Raw genomic sequence first — 22,232 nt, forward strand, 5'->3', positions numbered from 1 at the left:
TGAGGTTGGCTGAAATAAAAAAAATAAAAAAAAATTATTTTTTAGGCCAATCACAACAGACCCCCCCAGCACCCTCACTAGGGGTCCGAAGCTTTATTTTTTGAATCACATTATTTCTTACATTTTTTACTTACAAAATGATAAAATAGACTAAAAAAGTTAAAAAATAAACTTTTTACCAACTTTTCAAAACACCACAATGTGTTGTCTCTAGTTTATTAATTGAACTGTACGAAATTGTTTGAGCACGTAAGACACACCTCGTTAATCTCATTTTGATCATTTAAGTTGTTAATTTTTTTAGATCACTTGGTGTAGATCATAAATATAAAAAAAATTTAGTCGATGATATATGTAACTATATAATTTTATCACATTTGTTTTCGAAAATGTAAATAGTAAGAATGATTTCGAAAATATATTGTCAATTTAATAAAATATAAATTAATTTGACAAAAATAAATGTCAATTTTTTTTTATAAAAAATTATTTCTACCTACCAAACATAAAATTATATAAAATTAACAAATATTTTACACATTTATTTATTTTTTATCAAATTAATTTTTATTATGTGCTTTGATGATGATCATATAATATGTGGTTGTTTTTATTTTTATTAAATTAGTTTTTGTTTTTTTAAAAGTCAAATATGGCGACAACTTTGATATCATTATTAAACCAATCCATTAAATAAAAAAATCAAAAACTAAAAATATTTCATATATTAAATATATTGATTACACATTAAAAACTTAATAACTACCCATTACATGATCATCATCCAAACACATAACAAAAATTAATTTGGTAAAAAAAAAAATATATGTAAAAGATTTATTAATTTTACATAATTTTATCTTTGATGGGTAGAAATAATTTTGAAAAATTCAAAAATATTTTTTGATATTTATTTTTATCAAATTAGTTTATATTTTATTAAATTGACGACTTTGCCCTTGAAATTGAACAATAATATCTTCAATTGTCCTTATTTGGAACAAGATTTAAAATTCATGGTTAAATGTGTTATAATTGAAAGGTCAGCAATCAAAGTGACACAAGACTCAAACTATAGGGGCTGTTAGTGTAATTCACTATTTTTTAAAAGATAAATGTGATAATTATATAACTATAGATATTAGATTGTTCTATTTTTTTTTTTTTGAATAATCAACTTAAAACATAAACAACTCAAATGTTCGAAACAAGACTCCTAATTAGGTGTTGTTTGGAATGATTTAAATAAGTATATTTTTAAATTTTTTATAAAATATAAGTTATGTTTGAAATGATGTGGTAGAAAATTGATATAACTTAAATTAGATGATGTAACTTAAATAGAATAATAACTTTTTGACTTTTTTACGTTAGGACAAACAAAACCTAAATCTCAAAAATTCAAATATCACTGTCCAATCTAATTAGTGAACCGAAGACAACATATTCTCATAAATTATACATATACTTCTTTCTAAAAATACACACGGTTGTATCTCTCATTTATATATTTATTTATCGTTATAATATTAATCTTTTAAATTCCCAAGTCATGTATCTAACAATAAGTGGTAAAGTCAAAAGTTTCATGACACCTTTTTCAAAGCCGGCTCATAACTTCACAGACACTTCCGACGGAGGACTCTAGCTGTTATTGTAAGTTTCGTAATATTGGGCCCAATCATCTCATTTTCTGTCGGCTCTGGGCCCTATCGTGGGCCTCCCTCCAATTATCCTCTCTGTTTGATTTTTGATCAACGTCTATATGTCATATACTAGCAACGTGCCATGCACGGGCTAAATAAATAATTAAAAATAATTTTAAAATTAAATAATAATATAAAATTTATTTAAAAATATAAAAAAATAATTTAAAATAAATTAAATTTTAACCATTTTATTAGAATATATATATATACTGCCATTATTATGTCATTAATTATATATTTTAAGTTTATAATAAAAAATAAATGTCATAAAATAAAAATAATTGGTAAAGATGAAAAAAATAGAATAAATTACAAAAAAAATTATGTTAATGATAAAATAAAAATAAATTTCATTTTATAAATTTTTTAGTTTTAGTTTACACTATATTAAAGTTTGCCATAAAAGTTAAACATACCTTTTAGATATAAAACAATATACATATATATATTGATAAAATTTTTAAAATGAGTCAAAAGTCTAACCAACTTATACAAAAATTAATTAATTAAAATTTTTAAATTTTATTTTATTTTAAAATTTAAATTATTTTCAATTGAAACATGCATAACACTACAATATTAAATGGGAGCATATGTTTACTTTATATAATTGATGAAGCAACTCACTTTTCATTTTTTTTTTCTGATGTGGAATTGTGTAAAATAAAATTTAACAATTGTTTGGACAAGAAATTTATTTCGAATCAAACAATATCAATTATTTAATCTTTAATTAGGTCAATCTTTAATTTATTTCGAATCAAATAAATCTAACTAATATATTTTAATAAAACTGCTAAAATCGCGGTTAAATTAACAAATTAGTCAAATCAAAAATGATTTAGCCTAATCGGTTAGGTCAAAAGACTAATCAACTTACACAAAAATTAATTAATTAAAATTTTAAATTTTATTTTAAAATTTAAACTGTCTTAAAGTGAAATATGCACAACACTACAAATATTAAATGAGAGTATAAAATTCACTTTATATAAGTAAAACAACTCACTTTTTCTTTATTTTCCCGATGTGAGATTATAAAATAAATCATATCATAGACTAATTAGATTTTTTATTTTAAAATTTAAACTGTATTGAACTGAACTATCTACAACAATACAATATTAAATTAGAGTATAAGATTTACTTTATATAAGTGAAACAACTCACTTTTTTTTTTCTTCTTCTTTCGATGTGGGATTATAAAATAAATTATAAACTAATTAGAATTTTATTTTTATATGGTTAAATGAACTAAAAACGGTTCAACCTAATCGGTTAGGTCAAATGACCAAGCAACTTATACAAAAATTAATTAATTAAACTTTTAAATGATATTTTAATTTTAAAATTTAAACTGACTTGAATTGAAACATGCACAATATTATAATATTAAGGTTCACTTTATATAAGTAAAACAATCCATTTTTTCCTTCTTTTTTCGATGCGGGATTATAAAATATAAGTTTTCAATTATTTGGACAGAAAATTTATTTATAATCAAGCAATCTTAGTCGTTCAATCTTTAATTAGATCATTCTTTAATTTATTTCGAATCAAACAAATCTAATCAATATATTTTAATCAAACTACTACCATCGTGGTTAAACCAACGAATCAGTCAAATAAAAAATGATTTAACCTAATCGGTTAGATTAAAAAACCAACCAACTTACACAAAAATTAATTAATTAAACTTTTAAATTTTATTTTAAAATTTAAATTATATTAAATTCAAACATACACAACACTACAATATTAAATGAGAGTATAAAATTCATTTTATAAGAGTAAAACAATTCACTTTTTTATTCTTCTCCATATGTGGGATTATCAAATAAATCATAGACTAATGAGCTAGCTTAATGAAAATTTTCTTAATTGTTTAAAATTAAGAAAATCAAGAAAATCAGTATTAGATATTGAAATTCTTCCAATGTTTTGAACTGAAAACGGTCCAACTTAATCGGTTAGGTCAAATGACCTACCAACTTATACAAAAATTAATTAATTAAAACTTTTAAATGATATTTAAATTTTAAAATTTAAATTGACTTGAATTGAAGCATGCACAACGCTACAAAATTAAAGTTCACTTTACATAAGTAAAATAATTCATTTTTTTTTTCGATGTGGAATTATAAAATAAAAGTTAACAATTATTTATACATGAAGTTTATTTTTAATCAAGCAATCTCAGTCGTTCAATCTTTAATTAGGTCAATATTTAATTTATTTTGAATCAAACAAATCTAATCAATATATTTTGATAAAAGAATCAGTCAAATAAAAAATGAGTCAGCCTAATCAGCTAGGTCAAAAAACCAACCAACTTACACAAAAGTTAATTAATTAAAAATTAAAAATTTTATTTTAAAATTTAAATTATAAATTAAAATATGTACAACACTATAATATTAAATGAGAGTATAAAATTTACTTTATATGAGTAAAACAATTCGCTTTTTCCTTCTTCTCCCCAATGTGTGATCATCAAATAAATTATAGACTAATAAGCTAGCTAATGGATTTTTTTTTAATTGTTTAAAATTAAGAAAATTAGTATGAGGTATTGCAACTCTCACAATACTCCTCACTAAAAACCACATTTTCCTTATATAATATATTGATGATATGCATAATTAAATATGCACTCCAAATCTTATAGTATGAATCTCTCACTAATTATTTGATCAAATATTTACTAATTATAAATAATTTTTAAATATAAAAAAATACTTCACTTTCAAAGTTTTCCGGGTTGGCCCAAGATCCGAATACAAACTCACAATTATGAATTACAACTTTCAATGTACTTAAATAAATAAATAAATAACATAATTTAGGCTAAGTTTGGCATGACTTAAATAATACAAAAAGTCAAAAAGTCATTATCCTATTTAAGTCACATCATCTTATTTAAATCACATCACCTCTCTAACACATCACATTAAACCCAACCTATATAAACTAATAAGTTAAAAAGTACACTTTTTTAGAACATTCCAAATCAACCCTTACTATTTCATGATTTGTATGTTGTAAGAATTATCAATTTTTATTTGCTTGGTAAGTGTTGTTCATTTGATATAAAAGTTATTTCCCACACCACCGATCATCCCAAAGCGAAATGTACTCTCGATTGCCCAGGTTAGCTCAATCTTGGATGAGGAGGGCAATTGGGATACCGGTAGACTAGCCACCCCTGTTAATCAGCTAGATTTTAACGGAATTCTCAAGATTTATAGGCCTAGATTTGTAACCTTCATTAATGCACCTACCTGGGTTGGATATTCTTGTGGTAATTTCACTATTATTTCTGCTTATAAAATCATTACTAATTCAGTTGTGGATAAGAGTGTGCGCGGTGCAGTTCACACGGTTTGAAAGTAAAATTACAAACTGAATAGTTGACTAACAGATTGACAAATTACGGTTTGAACAGTTTTTGACGAATTAGCAGATTGAAAAATATTTTAACTAATTATCATACATTTACATAATATATAACAACAATTTGTATAGTATTTTTTTTATGTATATAACACAAAGTAATTTTACATAATATGTTTCATATATATAATTACTAATTTGTAATAAATTTCATATCTGAAATTTCTCTCATACTCATTTTTACTTTGATATTTAATTGGAGATTAAAAAATATATATGTATTTAGTATAGTGGAGTGGAGCGGTTTGGAAGACAAATTATAAATTTTAAAATTTAAATTACAGTTAGCGATTAAAGCGGTATGGATTGATGCGAATTGATGCGGTTTTAGCAGATTTGACGATATTTTACACAGTCTTAATTGTGGATGGCAGGGATTGGAAATGAATTTGGAAAGTCAAAATTTCTCAAAAATTGAAATGTTTTCTCTAGTGTATTTTAAAAGAGAGACTATTGACCGACCAATTACGCCTTGTGAGAAATATGGCTTCTTCAGATTTATATTGTAGATGTGGCCAATCTAGTGAAGACTTACAACTTTTACTTAGAGACTGTGTTAGCTTCAAGGATATTTGGGTCCACATCCAAAGAAACATTTGGTGGGAGAAAGGGTTTGAATAGCCTCTGTATGATTGGGTGTCCTTTAATATGAAAATCAAAAAACCTTTTTATGGGGCAAACTGGTATCTTATTTTTGTTGTTACTCTTTGGCAGATCTAGAAAGATCGCAATAAAATGGTTTTTGTAAACCTTATGAACCCAATCCAAACCAGTCTCGAGAATATATAGGGATTATGTCCATGAGAGTTGTAACGCTCCCAAAATAAAAACATAAATGCATCCCCAGAACATATATATAAAACAGTATGAATCGGAATGTATTGTTCTTTCATTACATAGAGTTAATGATACAAAAGGGTGTAACAAAAATAAATGTCTTATAGGCTTACACCTTTCAAAGTCTTGACTTGGTAACAACGAAAATGAGTTTCGCTCAATACATTTTAAGCCCTAGGCTTTACAAAAAGAAATAATCAAAAGTAAAGAATCTCTTGCTTCCAAAAGTCCCTTAAAGCTATTGCCTTGGCGGAGGCATATCACCAACACCTGAAAATGTTATTTCCAAATAGGGTGAGTCACAGCCCAGTAGGAATCATCTAACACATTATATAAATTTAGCAAAGGTATAAGTATAATATGCATATACAATACTTGTGATAAAATGTCCACAAATTCTTATACTCATAATACATCAAGTTTCAAATCATAGTCCAGTTTCCTCCAATTCATTATTTACCTCAATTCATGAGTCAATTTCATTATTTTTCAACAAACAAACTAAGACTACAACTCAATGGTTTTTCAATCATACAAATCATACATAAACACTTCAAACTGCTATTTTACGGATATTTCGTCTGCGGGATCGGCACCCATGTATAATTTCAATTTGCCATTTTACGGATATTTCGTTCACGAGATCGGCACCCATGTATAATTTCGGGACTTTCACCCAGGACACTCCAGCCAACTTAATTATAAAGGAGTCTATCCCCTTTCTCCTTTCAAACAATGGAGCACATTTCCTTTCCACTCCCAAATAATCACACATATACAATGTATTTAAACACATAATCATACATGGAGTACATCCCCTTTCTCCTCCCAAATAATCATACACATACAATGTATTCACAACATAATCATATTCAATGATAACCAACCATGGACTAATTTCGATTCACCTAATCTACATACAACTTCTACAACAAGCAAAGCTATCCTCCACCGATAGCCCAATATCGATATTTCTAAACAGATATACAATCTCATGACAGATAATTTATTCAAAATTTCCAAAGGTGAGACATATCACCTATTCAATTTCACCATCTACTTCAATACTTGTCTAATTCCATGTTTACAACATCAATTTCATTTATTTATACAAAATAAATATAATACTCATTATAGGGCAAACTCCCTCTTTTTCCTAAATCTCAACCAAGTGCCAAAATCAACAATCTTGACATCACACAACATCACTTTCAAACCCCACAATCATTTTCTTCTCATTCACCAAAAACCCCTCTTTCCATTTTATATCCAAACCCTAGGTTTTGCTTAAAACATCCTCAAATCACACCGTTGTTACACAAATGACAAATATCTAAACTAAATAACATATGAAGGTGTAGAAAAATCCCTACCTCAAAGAGAGAAGACGAGCCAAGCAAGAGCGAAACTCCAAGAACACCGAAACCTGCTTCTATTTAGATCAAAATGAAGATATTGAGACGCTTTACCTTTTTCTCAAAGGCACCAATGTGATGAGATCAACGGATCTAGATGAAATAGAAGAGAGAACGCGAGTTTTAGAGAAAGAAACTCAAGATTTAGCTTTTCGAAAAGTTTTAGAGAGAGAGAGAGAAATGAAAATGTGAACAAGAACATCATCTTCACAGACTGTTATACACGCAGTTCGCTCGAGCGTGGAAAACGAAGCTCGAGCGTTAGACACAATGCTTTACTCGAGCGTGAAAAGTGGCGCTCGAGTGTAAGATACGCACTTCCATAAGTTTTGCAAATGAAAGACCCCGTTCGAGCGTGAGATTGGACGCTCGAGCGTCCAATGCACTTTCCCAGTATTTATAGACTTGTAAAAAAATACAGAGAGTTGACAAATCCCGCTCGAGTGCAAGAATGGCCGCTTAAGCGGAGAAGCAAAATTTGTGAAGCTCGCTCGAGCGGAAGAGCCAAAATCTGGGCAACAAAGGTTTGGAAAAACAAGTAACCAACCTATTCCAAACGCACAACTACAACCCGATAACCAAGATAAGGGGAAGACAAGGGAAACATGATATGAATAACCATTCAAAACCATACCAACCCGAGTCCGGAATACATTCAGTGATGGGTCAAAATCGGAATCACTATAATTGATGAGACTTTTCAATCCCCTCTCTACCCTCATTCTTCTGTACCTAGACTAATTAAATAGTGTTTTCCAATTGCGAGCAAGCTTAAGTTGAATACAATGGTTGCTCAAAAAGAGACCCAGGTCAAACAGGATATGAGGGACTTTTGCGAGATGAAACAGGCACTTGGCTATGGGATAGGTCATTGCACAAGTTTGGAGGCAGAGATATGGGCAGTATACAGAGGACTCACCATACTCTTCCAAAGAGGTGTTACAAATGTGGAAATTGAAACTAATTCAGAACAAGCCATCCATCAAATTCAATATGGCCCAAGCCAAAACTCACCCTTTAAGGCTCTCATTGAAGATGCAGAGTTTCTTCTGAAAAGGTGTAATTGTTCACCGAGTCACACATTGAGAGAGGGAAACAAGGTAGTTGATATGTTAGCTAATATAGGAATAACCCAGAATGATCCTTGAAGATCCCCCAACTGAAGTTACAATTCTACTCATAGATAATATGATTGGAGTTAGTGTAGTGAGGGACTAACCCTCTGATATGTTGTTTTGGCTTCTTGAACTCTTGTTTGCTTTGATTTCCTTTGAATCAAAAAAAGAAAAAAAGAGAAATATCATTAAATGTGTGAGTCCATTGGGTTGAGACGAGTCAACCCACATAAACGGGTTGAATAAAGAAGAAGGCCGTACAGCCCAAAAAATAATTTAAACCGGTGAAGAATGTTAGCCCAAATCCTTAAGGACAAGGGTTGGATTTGAGTGGCTTGTCCAATTTGGGCCCAAATTCATTGACAGGCCCGTAGATTTGGGCCCAATAACTCTCAGTCCAATCATTGTAGGTTGCCACGTGTCCATCTACAAAGATTTCCCGCGTCTTCATACCAGACAAAGTCACACACACAGGGTGTCCAGAGTCTCCGTTTGACTGTTTCTCTCTCTCTCTCTCTCTCTCTCTCTCTCTCTCTCTACACATCCCCAATCTCCCGGTGTTTACATCATGATTCGATATTTTTTCAGGTACTCTTCTTCTTTTTCCTAATACATGTACCTATTATTCGATTATTTGCTGTTGATGAAAACCCTAGTTGATTAATTTCGATAAAGTTATGGCTTTTGTGTAGTTATTGCAATATACTATTGTATACACTAGGAAACAGAAGAAGCTGAAATGTGTAGTTATGGTTTTTTGCTTGAGGTTCACCAAGTGTTTGTGTATATACCCCATAGAGCAAAACAAATTTCGACATTGCCTCACTTCATATACCTTCATCCTAGTGTGCCTCCAGAATATTTTGTAGATGGGGTCAAGCAAAAACTTAAACTCTAATTCTCCAATAAAAAATAAATAAATGAAAGTCAGAAGGCATTGATGTTATTGTTTTTCATGATATACATATATATATATATATATATATGCTTTGTAATTGCCTCGCATTATAACGTCATTATCAATACAAAATCATCTAAAAAAAGTTTTTGTGCGATTGTGCAAATGCATCATAAACCCAACATTAATTCAATAATAAAAAAAAAAAACCCACCACCAATTTGAACAAACTAAGAAGTAGTGGATTTTCTCTTCAAATTGTTTTACATAATTGCAATTATATAAACTAGTGGTTGGCAAATATAGAAAATATGATAGAGGGTCATGCTAACAACCACCGATTGGGCGTTGGTTAAGAGCTAAATAATGTCAAAAAAAGTTTCCAATACACATTCTCATACATTTTTATATAGTTATATACACTTTTTACACAAATATTAACATTAGGTGGTTATCATTTCCCTATTATACTTGCACAATGACAATCATACTTGACTTGTATCTCTCAAACCCCCTTTGTGACAGGCTAAAAGACAAAAGGAGTCTGAAATGTTTAAAATGGAGTTTGAATATCATTACTCTATAATTTTATGTGGAATTATAAAAATTTGTATGGGGGAGAGAGTGGAAGACTTGTTGAGTACAATCTGTTGGCTGGCAATTGATGTTAAATAGAGCACCTGTATTTTTTATTTTTTGGTTTTGCATAGGCAGTTGGGGGCCTTGGGGCAGTTCATCAAAGTACACAATCCCTGTTCAGTGGTCAACCTCTGAAACTGCATCATTCATGTTGGGCCTCAAGGAAAAGAAATTATCGAATTCCTACACTTGGTATAATGATGGTTAAACCTACAAATTCAGTTCATCCAAGGAACCGACAAACAAACAATTCCAGATGTGAGGCAATGTTGGCGATATCACTGGCTTTTGACTCCCCCAGATTTGATCAACCTCTGTTTTTGACTCGTCCAGCAAAGTTGGTGATATCACTGGCTTCTACATGATTGACGAGGATGGGGTTCTTCAGTCAGTTGATGTAAGTGCCAAGTTTGTCAATGTTTCTGAAATGACTGAAGCAAAGTACATAATGCGAAGTCCAATAGCGTGGGATAGATTGATGAGATTCATGAAGAGATATGCTAATTAGAATGGATTGTAGTTCATCAAAAAATGTGGCAATGTATATCCTATTTCCCTTCCTTTCTTTCATTTTCATCTACTGTAACTGGATCAAGTGAAAATTCAAATTTTGAAGTAACTTGTAGTCCTTGTAGACTTGATGATGCATACTATATGTTCCCTCATTTAACAGATTGCCTTCATGGTTTCATGGGCTTGTTTCTTTTGCATGTTATCACGTGTTGTCTCTAAAAAAGGAAAAACAACATGATCAATAAATGTAGCTTGTCTAACATGATACGCATTAAACAGCCGCATTGATTTCATCTTCTGAAATATCTTTTCTTATTGTTAGTTCTCTTGCATATCTGCATGTGTATATTTTCCGTAGAGAATTTTTGCATGTGATACTATTGCAAACTGATCTGTAGTTTTCTTGATACCACGGCTGTTAAGTTTAATTGAAGCTTGTTGAAGTCAATGCTCATACTTGGGCAGATTGATGTTCTGCTTTGGCTTCATTTCTGTGAATATTATTTGTTTATCTCTGAAAAATCGTGATAAGTGGACAGAAAGAATGATAGTGAGAATTTATGCTGACCTGCTTATTTAGAGACCCCTTTTGCCTTAAAGAAACATTTATCAGAATTCTTCAATTATATTAAATTCTTCTGTCTTTATTGAATGATAAAATTGTGCCCTAGTTTCCTCTTCTAGAATTCAAAATACAAAATGATCATCAGATCTTCATTGGTCTCAACCTTCCAAGTCAAAAACCAGAAGGTATTATAAGCTGACATTACTACTGCTATTATTGCAGCCACCATAATTACTGCCGTTGCTTCTGAGATGCCCATGTCACTGAAATAGGGCTTCTAACCCTGGAAAGACCTTTGTCAGAGTGCACCCATATCAAATGCCCTTGAGCAGAGCTCATATTTTGTGTTGTTATTTTCTTCCTTGAAATAATCCAAACTCTGTAACTCAAGTTCTGGTTCGTATGTTTGAATATTAGTCTTTGCGGTTTAACTCTTACTTTGACTCCTTCAGGTTCCACTACTTCCACTGAGTAAATGGAATTAGGACTCCCTACATTTGTCAATTGCCTTTTAATCACCTTACTCATCTTCCCGTGCTTGAAAATTACTGAAATCGAGGGATAATTGAGGCTAAAACCCCTGTTCTCCAGCAAAGTCTCATGGCAACTCACATTCCTGTGAGTAATTGCAAAAATTTCTGATTTTGTGTATCCCAGGGTGCACAGATGAGTGATATAGTCATCTGGCCTGATATCATATACCAGTCCTGGATTGATGGCTCTCTCAGGGTTTACATGTCCAGCTCCAGTTGCAAAAACTCCTGCAGGTTTGTCTCCATCCATTATTGGCCTTCCTGAATGGTCTGTGATTTCCGCTGTTGTCATGATTGCAGATTTAATAGCTGCCGGGGTCCATGTTGGATGAGCTGAGTGGATCAGAGCAGCAATTCCACCGACATGTGGACAAGCCATGGAAGTCCCCGACATGACAGTGAAGTTCACTCGTCTAGAATCTTCTGGAAGAGCACTGGGGCCCAAGTTTTGAGGCCAGGCAGCGATGATGTTCACTCCAGGAGCAATCACATCTGGTTTGAGGATCGAAGGGTTGGTGAAACTCGGTCCTCTTGACGAAAACTGAGCTACTGCTGGTGCTCTTGATCTCCCAATGACAGTTCCTCCAAAAATAATTCTTGCTCTCGGTCTCCTAGTAGAGTTCATATAACTCTTTAGCTCGATTGATTCATTGAAGCCAATCAAAGTTGCTGGAAGTACATGGGCATCAACAGAGTCTTCCTCCAAATTTAGTGCTGTGTTCGTTAAGATCATTGCAGCACCTCCAGCGTCTTTCACAACCTGACCTTTCTCTGCCCTCCCATTGACACCTCGATCACAAACCACCATTTTGCCATGGACTGTTGCTCTTGGAAGAGACCCTGTGAGGCAAAATTCACTTCCCCTCTCCCCACCACTTACATAAATCACCTCGAGCTCTCTCTCAGCACCTGGTATTCGATTTCCTGGGTACATGGATTCCCCATATAACAATTTTCCATTACCCAATCGAACTATGGCGGGAAATCTTCTGTCTAGTGTGCTAGCACCGATGGTAGCAATCCAAGGAGCTTCGTTGGCCACTGAGTTTTCGATTGGGCCATTATTTCCAGCTGCACATACAACTGAAATTCCATGCTCCATAGCTCGAAAACTCCCAATAGCAATGCTATCTTCATAGAGCGGTAATGGGAAACCGCCTAAAGAGAGGGAGAGTATGTCAACTCCATCTCTAATTGCCACATCCATTGCTGCCAATATATCGGAGCTGTAACAGCCATTGAACCAGCAAACCTTGTAGATGGCAATGTGGGCCCCGGGTGCCATCCCTCGAGCCACTCCGGCTCCATTTCCCATCACGCTCGCCATTGAAACCGCAGCCCCGCCAGCGGTCGATGATGTGTGAGTCCCATGTCCATGAGAATCTCGAGGCGATGTGTATTCGACAACAGTGTTTGCTGACGGTGAGGATGAAGCCACATTGTGACCTTTGCTGAAGAACCTCGCGCCAATAATCTTTCTGTTACAATTGGAAGAACTAAAGTTTTGGCCTTCTTGGCAAATCCCTCTCCACTTCTTGGGAACCGGAGGCATTGCACGATCATCAAAGCTCGGGCTCTCAGGCCAAACTCCAGTGTCCAGCAACCCAATTATCGATCCTCGGCCAAATCCAGACTTAAACCAAGCACCTTGATCGGTGGGGTTTAGTCCCAAGAACTTGTAAGAGTAAGTAGTGTGTATCTCAAGCCGCCGGTCTGGTCTAATTGCTATGACATCGCATGACTTTCGCAATGAATCGAGCTCATTTTTAGACAGGCGAGCTGCGAAGCCTTCCATGGCGGAGTGATAAGAGTAGAGAAGGCGAGAAGAAGGGTCATCTTGGGATGAAAGAGATCGTTGGAGGAGTGAGAGGTGCCAATGAAGCTTGGAGGAATGAGAAGTGGTGGTGATTCCAAGTGGGTGGAGTTGGATTATGTAGGTTTGGAGATCATGTTGGGCATTATGGAGGGAAATGAAGAAACAGAGTACAAGAGTGGAAAAGAAGAGTTGGGTTTTGGCCGCCATGGAAATGTCAGTAGGAGTGGAGTGGTGCTTGGTTTTTCAGACATGTTTCTGGCAACCGATTGGAGGGGTATTTGAAGGTGTTGGAAGACAGACAATTCAAAATTGGGTATGAGAGAGAGAAGGATTAACTCGTGAAATTGGAGGGCTCTTCATCACGAGGATCTTTTGTTGCGTGTTTGAGGAGGAGGAGCAGAGCTGAAGTATGGTGCGTATAAGGGGTGTTTTCACGGGATGTTTTGGATGGGTTTAATTCTGATTCTAGTAGTGGTTTTTGAAAACATTTTGTTTCCCAGTTTGGAGTGTGTGAATGTCTGTCCTGTACTATGAAATTGAATGTGGATTGTTCATTCATTCCAACTGCATTAACTGACACGCTCTACTTTGCCTTCTTCACACACGGGGCTCTTTGGCACCTGCAGCTTGTGGCTCCACTGCAATGACATTGCTATTTATTTCTCACCATTTGTCTCTGGCAGGCCTCCCTGTAGATTTTTTTTTTATTTTATTTATTTTTAAGGAAAACAGTACGACTATTGTATCGTCGGTTATGAATCTAAGGTCCATTTGGAAACTTGATATTGACTTTTTAGCTTATTGTGAGAAAAAAAAAAAAAGGTGTTCGAAATAATATTTTTGGTTAAATATATAGTTGTGAGAAAAAAAAAAAGAAAAAGTGATTGATTGATACATATATTGTGACATTTTAACTTTCTTAATTTTTTTACGGGTCAAACAATCCCCAAGCATATAGTATAATAGCGAAAAAAGACTGATTGAGACACATGATTTAGTGATATACAAACATAATTTTTGTATAGAATTTTTTTTTCAATGCTATTCTTGTGATTCATTTATTTCCAATCAAAATACTCACAATTGTTCTCATAATTTCAAAAAAATGCTATTGACAATTTGACACATCATTTCGGATTTGATTTCTACATAAATTTTCAATTTGCAAATTAGCTTTCATTTATGTGTTTTAAATTGGATGATCATTGGCCCTAATATTATGTGGTTAGGGGTTCAATCGCTAGGGCAATGCTTATTGTCCTCAAAATTCAAGTTTATTTGTATTCAATACATTTTTAATTATACGATTGTGTTTGAAGATTTTTGTATTGCAATATTTTCACCTCAACATTCAATTAGGGGAGTGCATTTAATAATAAAAGAAAATATAGTTCTTTGTAAAAAATAAAAAGTAAAAAAATTATTTTCAATTCAATTACACATAACAAATGAATATCTATAAATAATTTTAATTTATTTTTTCTCGTGAATGTATGTTTAGTTGTGTTTGTGACGACAGAGCCGCGCCCATGGCTGGGCTCGACCGCAGCCCAAAGACGGCCCAACTTAACGTTACCCTAAAAGATGGGCCAAACTGGGTCCAAAGCCATTACTCATATTTTTAAATTCACGAGGCTTTAAAAATAAAGAATGGGGCAGGCCGGGTCCAATCAGTGGACTACTCAAAACTATAAACTTGGGCTTGGGCCTTAAAATTTTAAGTTCGGACCAGGCCGATTAGCTCATTGTCGAGGCTCAGGTCTATTTTGACGACTAGAAAAAAAAAAACTCCCTTATTAACTTATTTAAGTCACATCACATTTTTATTTTTATTTTTTTTAAAAAAATTAAAATTTACTTCTTTAACCGACCGAATCGATCCACCGCATTTTGGACAGTTGCGTGATGACGAACGAATAGTTGTGGGATGACGAACGAATAGTTGCGGATTGATTTTTTTCAATCTACCTAGTTTTGGACGAATGACTGATTTGAAGTTCTTTTAGCCGCAACCGAACCGCCAAACTGCAAACCCTCATAGTAATTTGTAAGATTATGTGTTTTCAATTTGTTTACATATTCTGTTGTGTTTTCAATTTGTTTTTAATTTGAAAACTCTTTTATCAAATGATAAGTGTTAATATTTGATATTTTTGTATAAAAAATATAAAGCTTAATTTTGTCATTTTTTAAAAATCAAATTAAATAATTTTTGAATAAAAAAAGTAATGAAATAATTTTGATAATGCATAATTTTCTTATATGTATTTATTATTGATATTTGATAATTTACTTGATAATTTTTTTGTTATGTAATTGTTATCCAAAAAACAAAATGTTGACAAATTTTTGTATTATGTTTAAAATTTATGAAAATTTAAACCGCCAAACAGATTCACATCTGTCCGCCAATCCGCATCCGTCAATCTGACGGACGGATGCAGATTGAAGGTTTCTCAAGCGCAACTGAACCACAAACACCCCTAATTAAGGGAATAATAAACTTGTCTCCAAACAAAAGGGGTGAGCAATGAAGGAATTAAAAAAAAGGCAGAGGTAACTGGACCCGTTGGCACTTTAAACTTGAGTTGAGTCAAATTTAGTTGAAGAAAACACCTGTTTTTTTATTAAAAAACAAAAATTACAGATACAGTGCCGTTTAAAGCGCAACAGACTCCGCTTCCAGAGAAGTGAGTTAAAATTAAGGGAGACGGCGTCCAGCTAATAATAATAATAATAATATGTTTTCGTAACGAATGTGCAAGTCCCCGACAAAAGTAGAGCTTACCCTCAACCCAACATTAACTAGATTCCCTCAATCTTAATATATATACACATATATTCAACCAGCTCCCATTTTTTTACTACTTTCTTGGAGAAAGGTCCTCTCTCTCTCTCTCTCTGCCTAATTAGATTTTCCCTCACTGCTAATATATTCAGCAGGCCCCCATTATTTTACTCTCTTTGTGTGTGAATTACAAAAAAAAGAAATGGATATCCTAGGGGTACCTAGAGGCAAGTCAAGCAAGGATCCAAGGAATAACAGGGGAAGGAACCAATAGTTATCAAACAAAACCTTTTTCACCTCCCTTTATTATCAATATTAATCAATCACCGCAATTATTACTCCTACAAAAGAAAGAAAGAAAGAAAGAAAGAATGAAAAACTCACATGGTCACTGCAAACTCATCTGGATTTATTATATCCCCAGCTTCTCTTGATCTCAAAGTAGAGCCCATCATTTTCACTTTCAACTCATTCCCTTTTTCCATGGAAACTAGTAGTTGCTCTCACGTGCGTGCTTTCTTTTCTAATTCTTACACAAAAATGACTTGGCTACCAAGCTTGTCTTCTCTACATGTGAGTGACGTTCCAAAAGTAGTTATTTTAATGGCAGAAACTGAATAAATAACAAATGATGATGATGGGGGTTTAAGTCCATAACAAAAGAGAGGACAAAATTCACAGAATCAGCGGCACCAATTATTTCTAGTTTGGGGATGGTAGGAAACAACTGATTCCTAATTCCTAAAAGTAATATACAACCAACAATGGTGACACAGGTAACACGCCCTATCAGGTAATTTAGTATACCACATTACTATTTCAGTAGTAGAATTCCTATAAAGAAAATATATATATATATATATATAGAATATGTTGAACTAAATCTTGACGACCCACTAAAGTAACTTCACTTCCAATAGTCCTGATTGGAAAATACTGAAGTTTTGTCATAATATATAGAGAACATCTAATTGTAGAGCTAAGAGCTCTTTTAACTTAAATCAGTTTCATTTTATCCCATGTTAACTATCAATCGTCAGCTGCCTCACTTTTATACGAATTATACGACCACTAACAGGACATATGGTTGAAAAGGATGAATAATCCTTGCAAGTTGCAAAAAAGGATACCACAGTTTGATGGGCTCCCTACACCAAAACTTCAAATAGACATTCACGTATATTAGAAGCAAAAAATGAAGAGACCAAGTTTCAAACAGGTGTAAATACCTGTAAACAATTATAAATGGCTGGCTTAAGGCATAACTTTAACTACCCTTCAAAAACATTGCCCTCAGGACCCATGTAACCACAACACACAACGTGTGCGCGCGCACATGCTCACACTCACACACACTGCTACACCTAGTTCAATAGGTCAAGTACCAAAACAGATAGTATGAAACACTTTCCACAAGAGGAAATTTAAAAACAAAAAGGCTTACAGATGGATGAAAATATCATTATTAAACACAGTACAAGGAATCACTACAAAAAATTCAAAATGAGACTTTTAAACAAGTAAAAAAAAAATTTCAAAACAAAGATCAAACATCTATTTATACTTGTAGCAGAAAATACATATATTTGTATGCTTAGCATTTAGACTAAGATTGTGTTGACACAAACTAGATTTAACTCTGAAATTATTTCCCAACAAGGGCCCTGATAAGAGCTCATACCTGCATTCCAAATCTAACTACTGGTGTAGCATCCAGTTTAAGCTCCAGATTGTATTCACTGGGTGTATGAAATTTGGTCAACAAAATTAATGTGGCCAACTCATGAGTGTCCTCTTTGTTCAATCTTCCAAGAATTTTTTGCTGCTTCTGCTGATGCATCATTGGAATCCACATTACCACCTTTTGGTTTTGAGAAAAAAGGATCCCATTCATGAGGACCAATGTATTGTCCTTCCTCTAACAAAGCATATTTCCAACTGAGCTCCTCAATAAAATCATCATTTGTCCGACCATCAATAATGTCTCTCCTTAACCTTGTAACTTTGTCAATAACTGCCTGCACAGCTACATCAAAGGCATCTTTAAGAGTCTCCAATTTAGAGCGAGGATCTGCATATATCAGCCTTGGGATAAGACTTATAACCTCCTCCCTCATTTGCTTTACCTGATCAGGAGAAAATTGACTCAGCCTTTCCTCTATGCTAACATTCCCCTTTCGAATACTGTCCTCCGGAATTAATACCGAATACTGAGAATAATTCTTTGGAAGATGCCAAGTATATTGTGTGTATGCAGAACCGGGATGGAAGAAGACAGGTATACAACCTGCTAATATTGAATCAAAAGCAGATCTCCGCGTGTATGAATCACCTTGAGGCTGTAAGCAGAAAAGGGAGCTCTGAAACATCTTCATTATGCTGCTTGGAGAATGGCACTTGCTCTCCCCAAAATCGCATTCCAACAGTTTGCAGACCTGTGAGTTCTTGCACTGATCAATGATCTTTCCCCGAATTGATTTGGGGTTGCCAGGACGTGGGGCACCAGCAAACGAGAAAAGCCACTTCCGCTCCAATTTCCTCATCCTGCCCTGCCAAGTGAACACATCAGCGTCCTTTGCTGGATGAAAGTAAGTGGGATATGGGATGGCGAAATCATTTGCATTCCACGGGCTAGATTCTACCACCAGTGTGGACATATTCTTTGCAGCGGGTAAGAAGAGAAGTTTGTTACCCCAGTCTGAATTTACATCACTCAGTCTTCTAAAATCCCAAGTAATCCTTCCTGCAACAAGAAAATGATCTTTTCCTCCCATAATACTCCACTCCGGCCTCTTCTCTAGCCAATCCATCAAAGCAAGAGAAGCAGCATCCCTCATTGATACGTTATGCCCCCAAAGAAACCGTGCGATATCGAAACCGGCATAAAAAGGTACAAAAAAAGCAGCGGCAAGAGAAGAGTCATTTGTCAAGCACTCATACTGCTTCATTCGGTTACTAAAGACCACATCAACAGCAAACTGATTTGTTGCATACCATCCACTATCTGAGAACACTCCTTCAACATTCTCGAGCGGGGGGCCCAACCCGGCATTTGTAGTGAACTTGCACATGTTTGTCCAAAGACTGAGACTCCTACACTCCTTAAGCATATCTTCATTAAACCTTGGAGGAAGGTCATGCACGTATATATACCTCCCACCACACGGATCGCTCTTGTTCTCCTTGGTTCTTAATGCCCTCATAAATGGGAAGTTCTGTGACTTTGGTTGGGTAGTAGTTGCTGGATGACTAACAGGGGTTCGTTGGGCACTACTCGAATGACTAATGGAAGATGGTTGAGCATTGCTCGGGCGACTAATAGGAGATGATTGGCCATTGCTAGGCCGAGTAACAGGTGTAGGTTGGGCATCGTTCGGATGACTAATGGGTGTTGATTGGGGATTTCTAAGGCTGGCACTGACCGATTGGGTATTGAGTGACTCAGAAATAACAGAAATGGAATTCAACTGTGCTAGATCACTAACTGTACTGCCTCCTAGGACAACGAAATGGAAGTACAATAACAAGAACCAGAAGAAAGCTGACAACAACGCCAACAAACAAAGCCGGGACTGTTGATTCTTTCCAGTACCCTTCTCCATATGATCAACAGGAGAGCTCGTCGGCGAGCGACGTCTCATCAGATTTCAAACAAACAACCAAATACCCTCACCTCAATAACAACATCATGCAAACAAAAACCCCCAATCCCTATATTCAAAACTTCAAGACACACCAAAAACCCAAACCCTAATTTCGATTCTGGTTCTGGAACTCAACAATTAAGGCTAAAAACTATTGATTTATCAGAACAGCTCATCATCCGGATTTCTTATGAATCGAACAGCGAACAAATAATAATAAGAAATCAAAAAAAAAAACTGAATCGAATCTGAATATAAGAGATCCGTATGAGATGAAAATGAACTAGCACGAATCACGAGAAAAATCAACTGAATTTAGTTCGATCTGCTGCTGATTTTGAGCAGGGAAAATCGGAGCAGATCGAACTCAAACGAGTAGAACTAAAATTTAACTGCAAAACCGAACAAAGATTGGTCGATGAAATGAGTACTTACCTATACACGTAGAGTTGTAGAGAGATTTTTGAAGTGATTGACTGATTGCATTCACTGTTAGATATAGAGAGCGAGAGAGAGAGAGAGAGAGAGAGAGGGTGTGGAGAAGGTGACAAAGGAGGCGTATATAAACGGGACGTGAAAAAGGACGCGTAAGTTAGAATGGTGCGCTGGGGGTGGGATGTTCTTGTGTCGGTGACCGCTGGATTTGGTGCCACGTGGGACCCTGATGACGTCAGTTTCCTGAAATCACGTAGTCTGATTTGAGGGCTTTTTTGGAAGTGGAGTTCTGGGTTGCGTACGTGGAGTAATTGCATTGGCTGAGACGTCGTGAAAGATGGAGATAGATCTGCATCTCTGGCTCATCTTGGCCGTCCATAAAACTTCGAATCCAATTCTTTAAAAAAAATCATGTGAAATCGATTTTGTTATGTGAAATTATCATTAATAAAAAATGTTGGAAATTTTAAAAAATTTATTAAATTTTTTACTAAATATATTACATGAGTGAGATTTACATTAGACTCATATGGTGTGAGATATTTGGTAAAAATTTAATAAAAATATTACTTATCATTAATAGCTAAATAAATTTTATTAAAATTTTTATCAAATGTATCACATGAGTGTGGGATACACATGAGACTCACATTGTGTGAGTTTCACACTCATGTGAGATATTTGATAGAAACATTACACATCATTAATAGTTGAATAAATTTTATTAAAATTTTTACTAAATGTATTATATAAGTGTGAGATACACATAAGACTCACATGGTGTATGTTTCACACTCATGTGAAACATTTGGTAGAAATTTTGGTAGAAACATTACTCATCATTAATAGTTGAATAAATTTTATTAAATTTCTATCAAATGTATTGCATGAGTGTGGGATCCACATGAGACTTACATGATGTGAGTTTCACACTCATGTGAGATATTTGGTAGAAATTTTAGTAGAAACATTACTTATCATTAATAGTTGAATAAGTTTTATTAAAATTTCTACTAAATGTATCATATAAGTGTGGGATATACATAAGACTCACATGGTGTGGGTTTCACACTCATGTAAAACATTTAGTAGAAATTTTGGTAGAAGCATTACTCATCATTAATAGTTGAATAAATTTCTATCAAATATATCACATGAGTGTGGAATCAACATGAAACTTACATGATTTGAGTTTCACACTCATGTGAGACATTTTGTAAAAATTTTGATAAAAACATTACTTATCATTAATAGTTGAATAAATTTTATTAAAATTTCTATCAAATGTATTGTATGAGTGTGGGGATCCATATGAAACATTCATGTGAGACATTTGGTAGAAACTTTACTAATAATTAATAGTTGTATAAATTACATTAAGGCCTATTTCGGAAGTTCAAATTTTAGTTAAAATAGTGAAAAAAAAAATTATTATTATTATTGACTCTTTTTTTTTTCTTTTTTTTTCATATTTTTAATAAAAAATTATTTAAGAAATTAATTCTCAAAACAATCCCAAGTCATAAATAAAAAAAATAAATGGAACATATGAATTTAAAATGAATTGATTTGATATAACACATTTAAAGAATATAAATATTTTAGTTATGAATTTTAGATATGAATTTGACAGTTTTAGATTAATAAAATTAAAATAACTGAATAAACATAATTAAAAAAATGCATATTTCTTGCTTTGACTTTAAATGGGCCCCCGCTAGTGGACGGTAGGATTGGTCTCCCAGGGATTATTCGAGGTGCGTACAAGCTGGCCCGGACACCCAGAGTTATAAAAAAAAAAAAAAAAATGCATATTTCTTATATCTATGCATAATTTACTTTGGCATTATCAATCTATATGTATTAATTAAC

General features: G+C 33.7%; 2 protein-coding genes across 2 annotated transcripts; both read right to left on the bottom strand.

The window, feature by feature from the left end:
• Nucleotides 1-9,949: 9,949 nt before the first annotated feature.
• On the bottom strand, nucleotides 9,950-14,368 carry SDD1 (Subtilase family protein). The gene has a single exon (XM_028239363.2). It carries the CDS (start codon nucleotides 13,698-13,700, stop codon nucleotides 11,376-11,378), a length of 2,325 nt encoding a protein of 774 aa, XP_028095164.2. The 5' UTR covers nucleotides 13,701-14,368; the 3' UTR covers nucleotides 9,950-11,375.
• A 3,445-nt stretch (nucleotides 14,369-17,813) lies between these two features.
• On the bottom strand, nucleotides 17,814-20,740 carry MUR3 (Exostosin family protein). The gene has a single exon (XM_028239364.2). The coding sequence runs from the start codon at nucleotides 19,920-19,922 to the stop codon at nucleotides 18,063-18,065; it is 1,860 nt and encodes a 619-aa protein (XP_028095165.2). The 5' UTR covers nucleotides 19,923-20,740; the 3' UTR covers nucleotides 17,814-18,062.
• Between the last annotated feature and the right edge of the window lie 1,492 nt (nucleotides 20,741-22,232).

The sequence above is a fragment of the Camellia sinensis genome, chromosome 14 (genome assembly GCF_055761805.1).
Source record: "Camellia sinensis isolate YWXY chromosome 14, ASM5576180v1, whole genome shotgun sequence".
Lineage (NCBI taxonomy): Eukaryota > Viridiplantae > Streptophyta > Magnoliopsida > Ericales > Theaceae > Camellia > Camellia sinensis.

Coding starts and splice junctions, on each gene's coding strand:
- SDD1 (XM_028239363.2), bottom strand. CDS start 13,700: ATGGCGGCCAAAACCCAACTCTTCTTTTCCACTCTTGTACTCTGTTTC.
- MUR3 (XM_028239364.2), bottom strand. CDS start 19,922: ATGAGACGTCGCTCGCCGACGAGCTCTCCTGTTGATCATATGGAGAAG.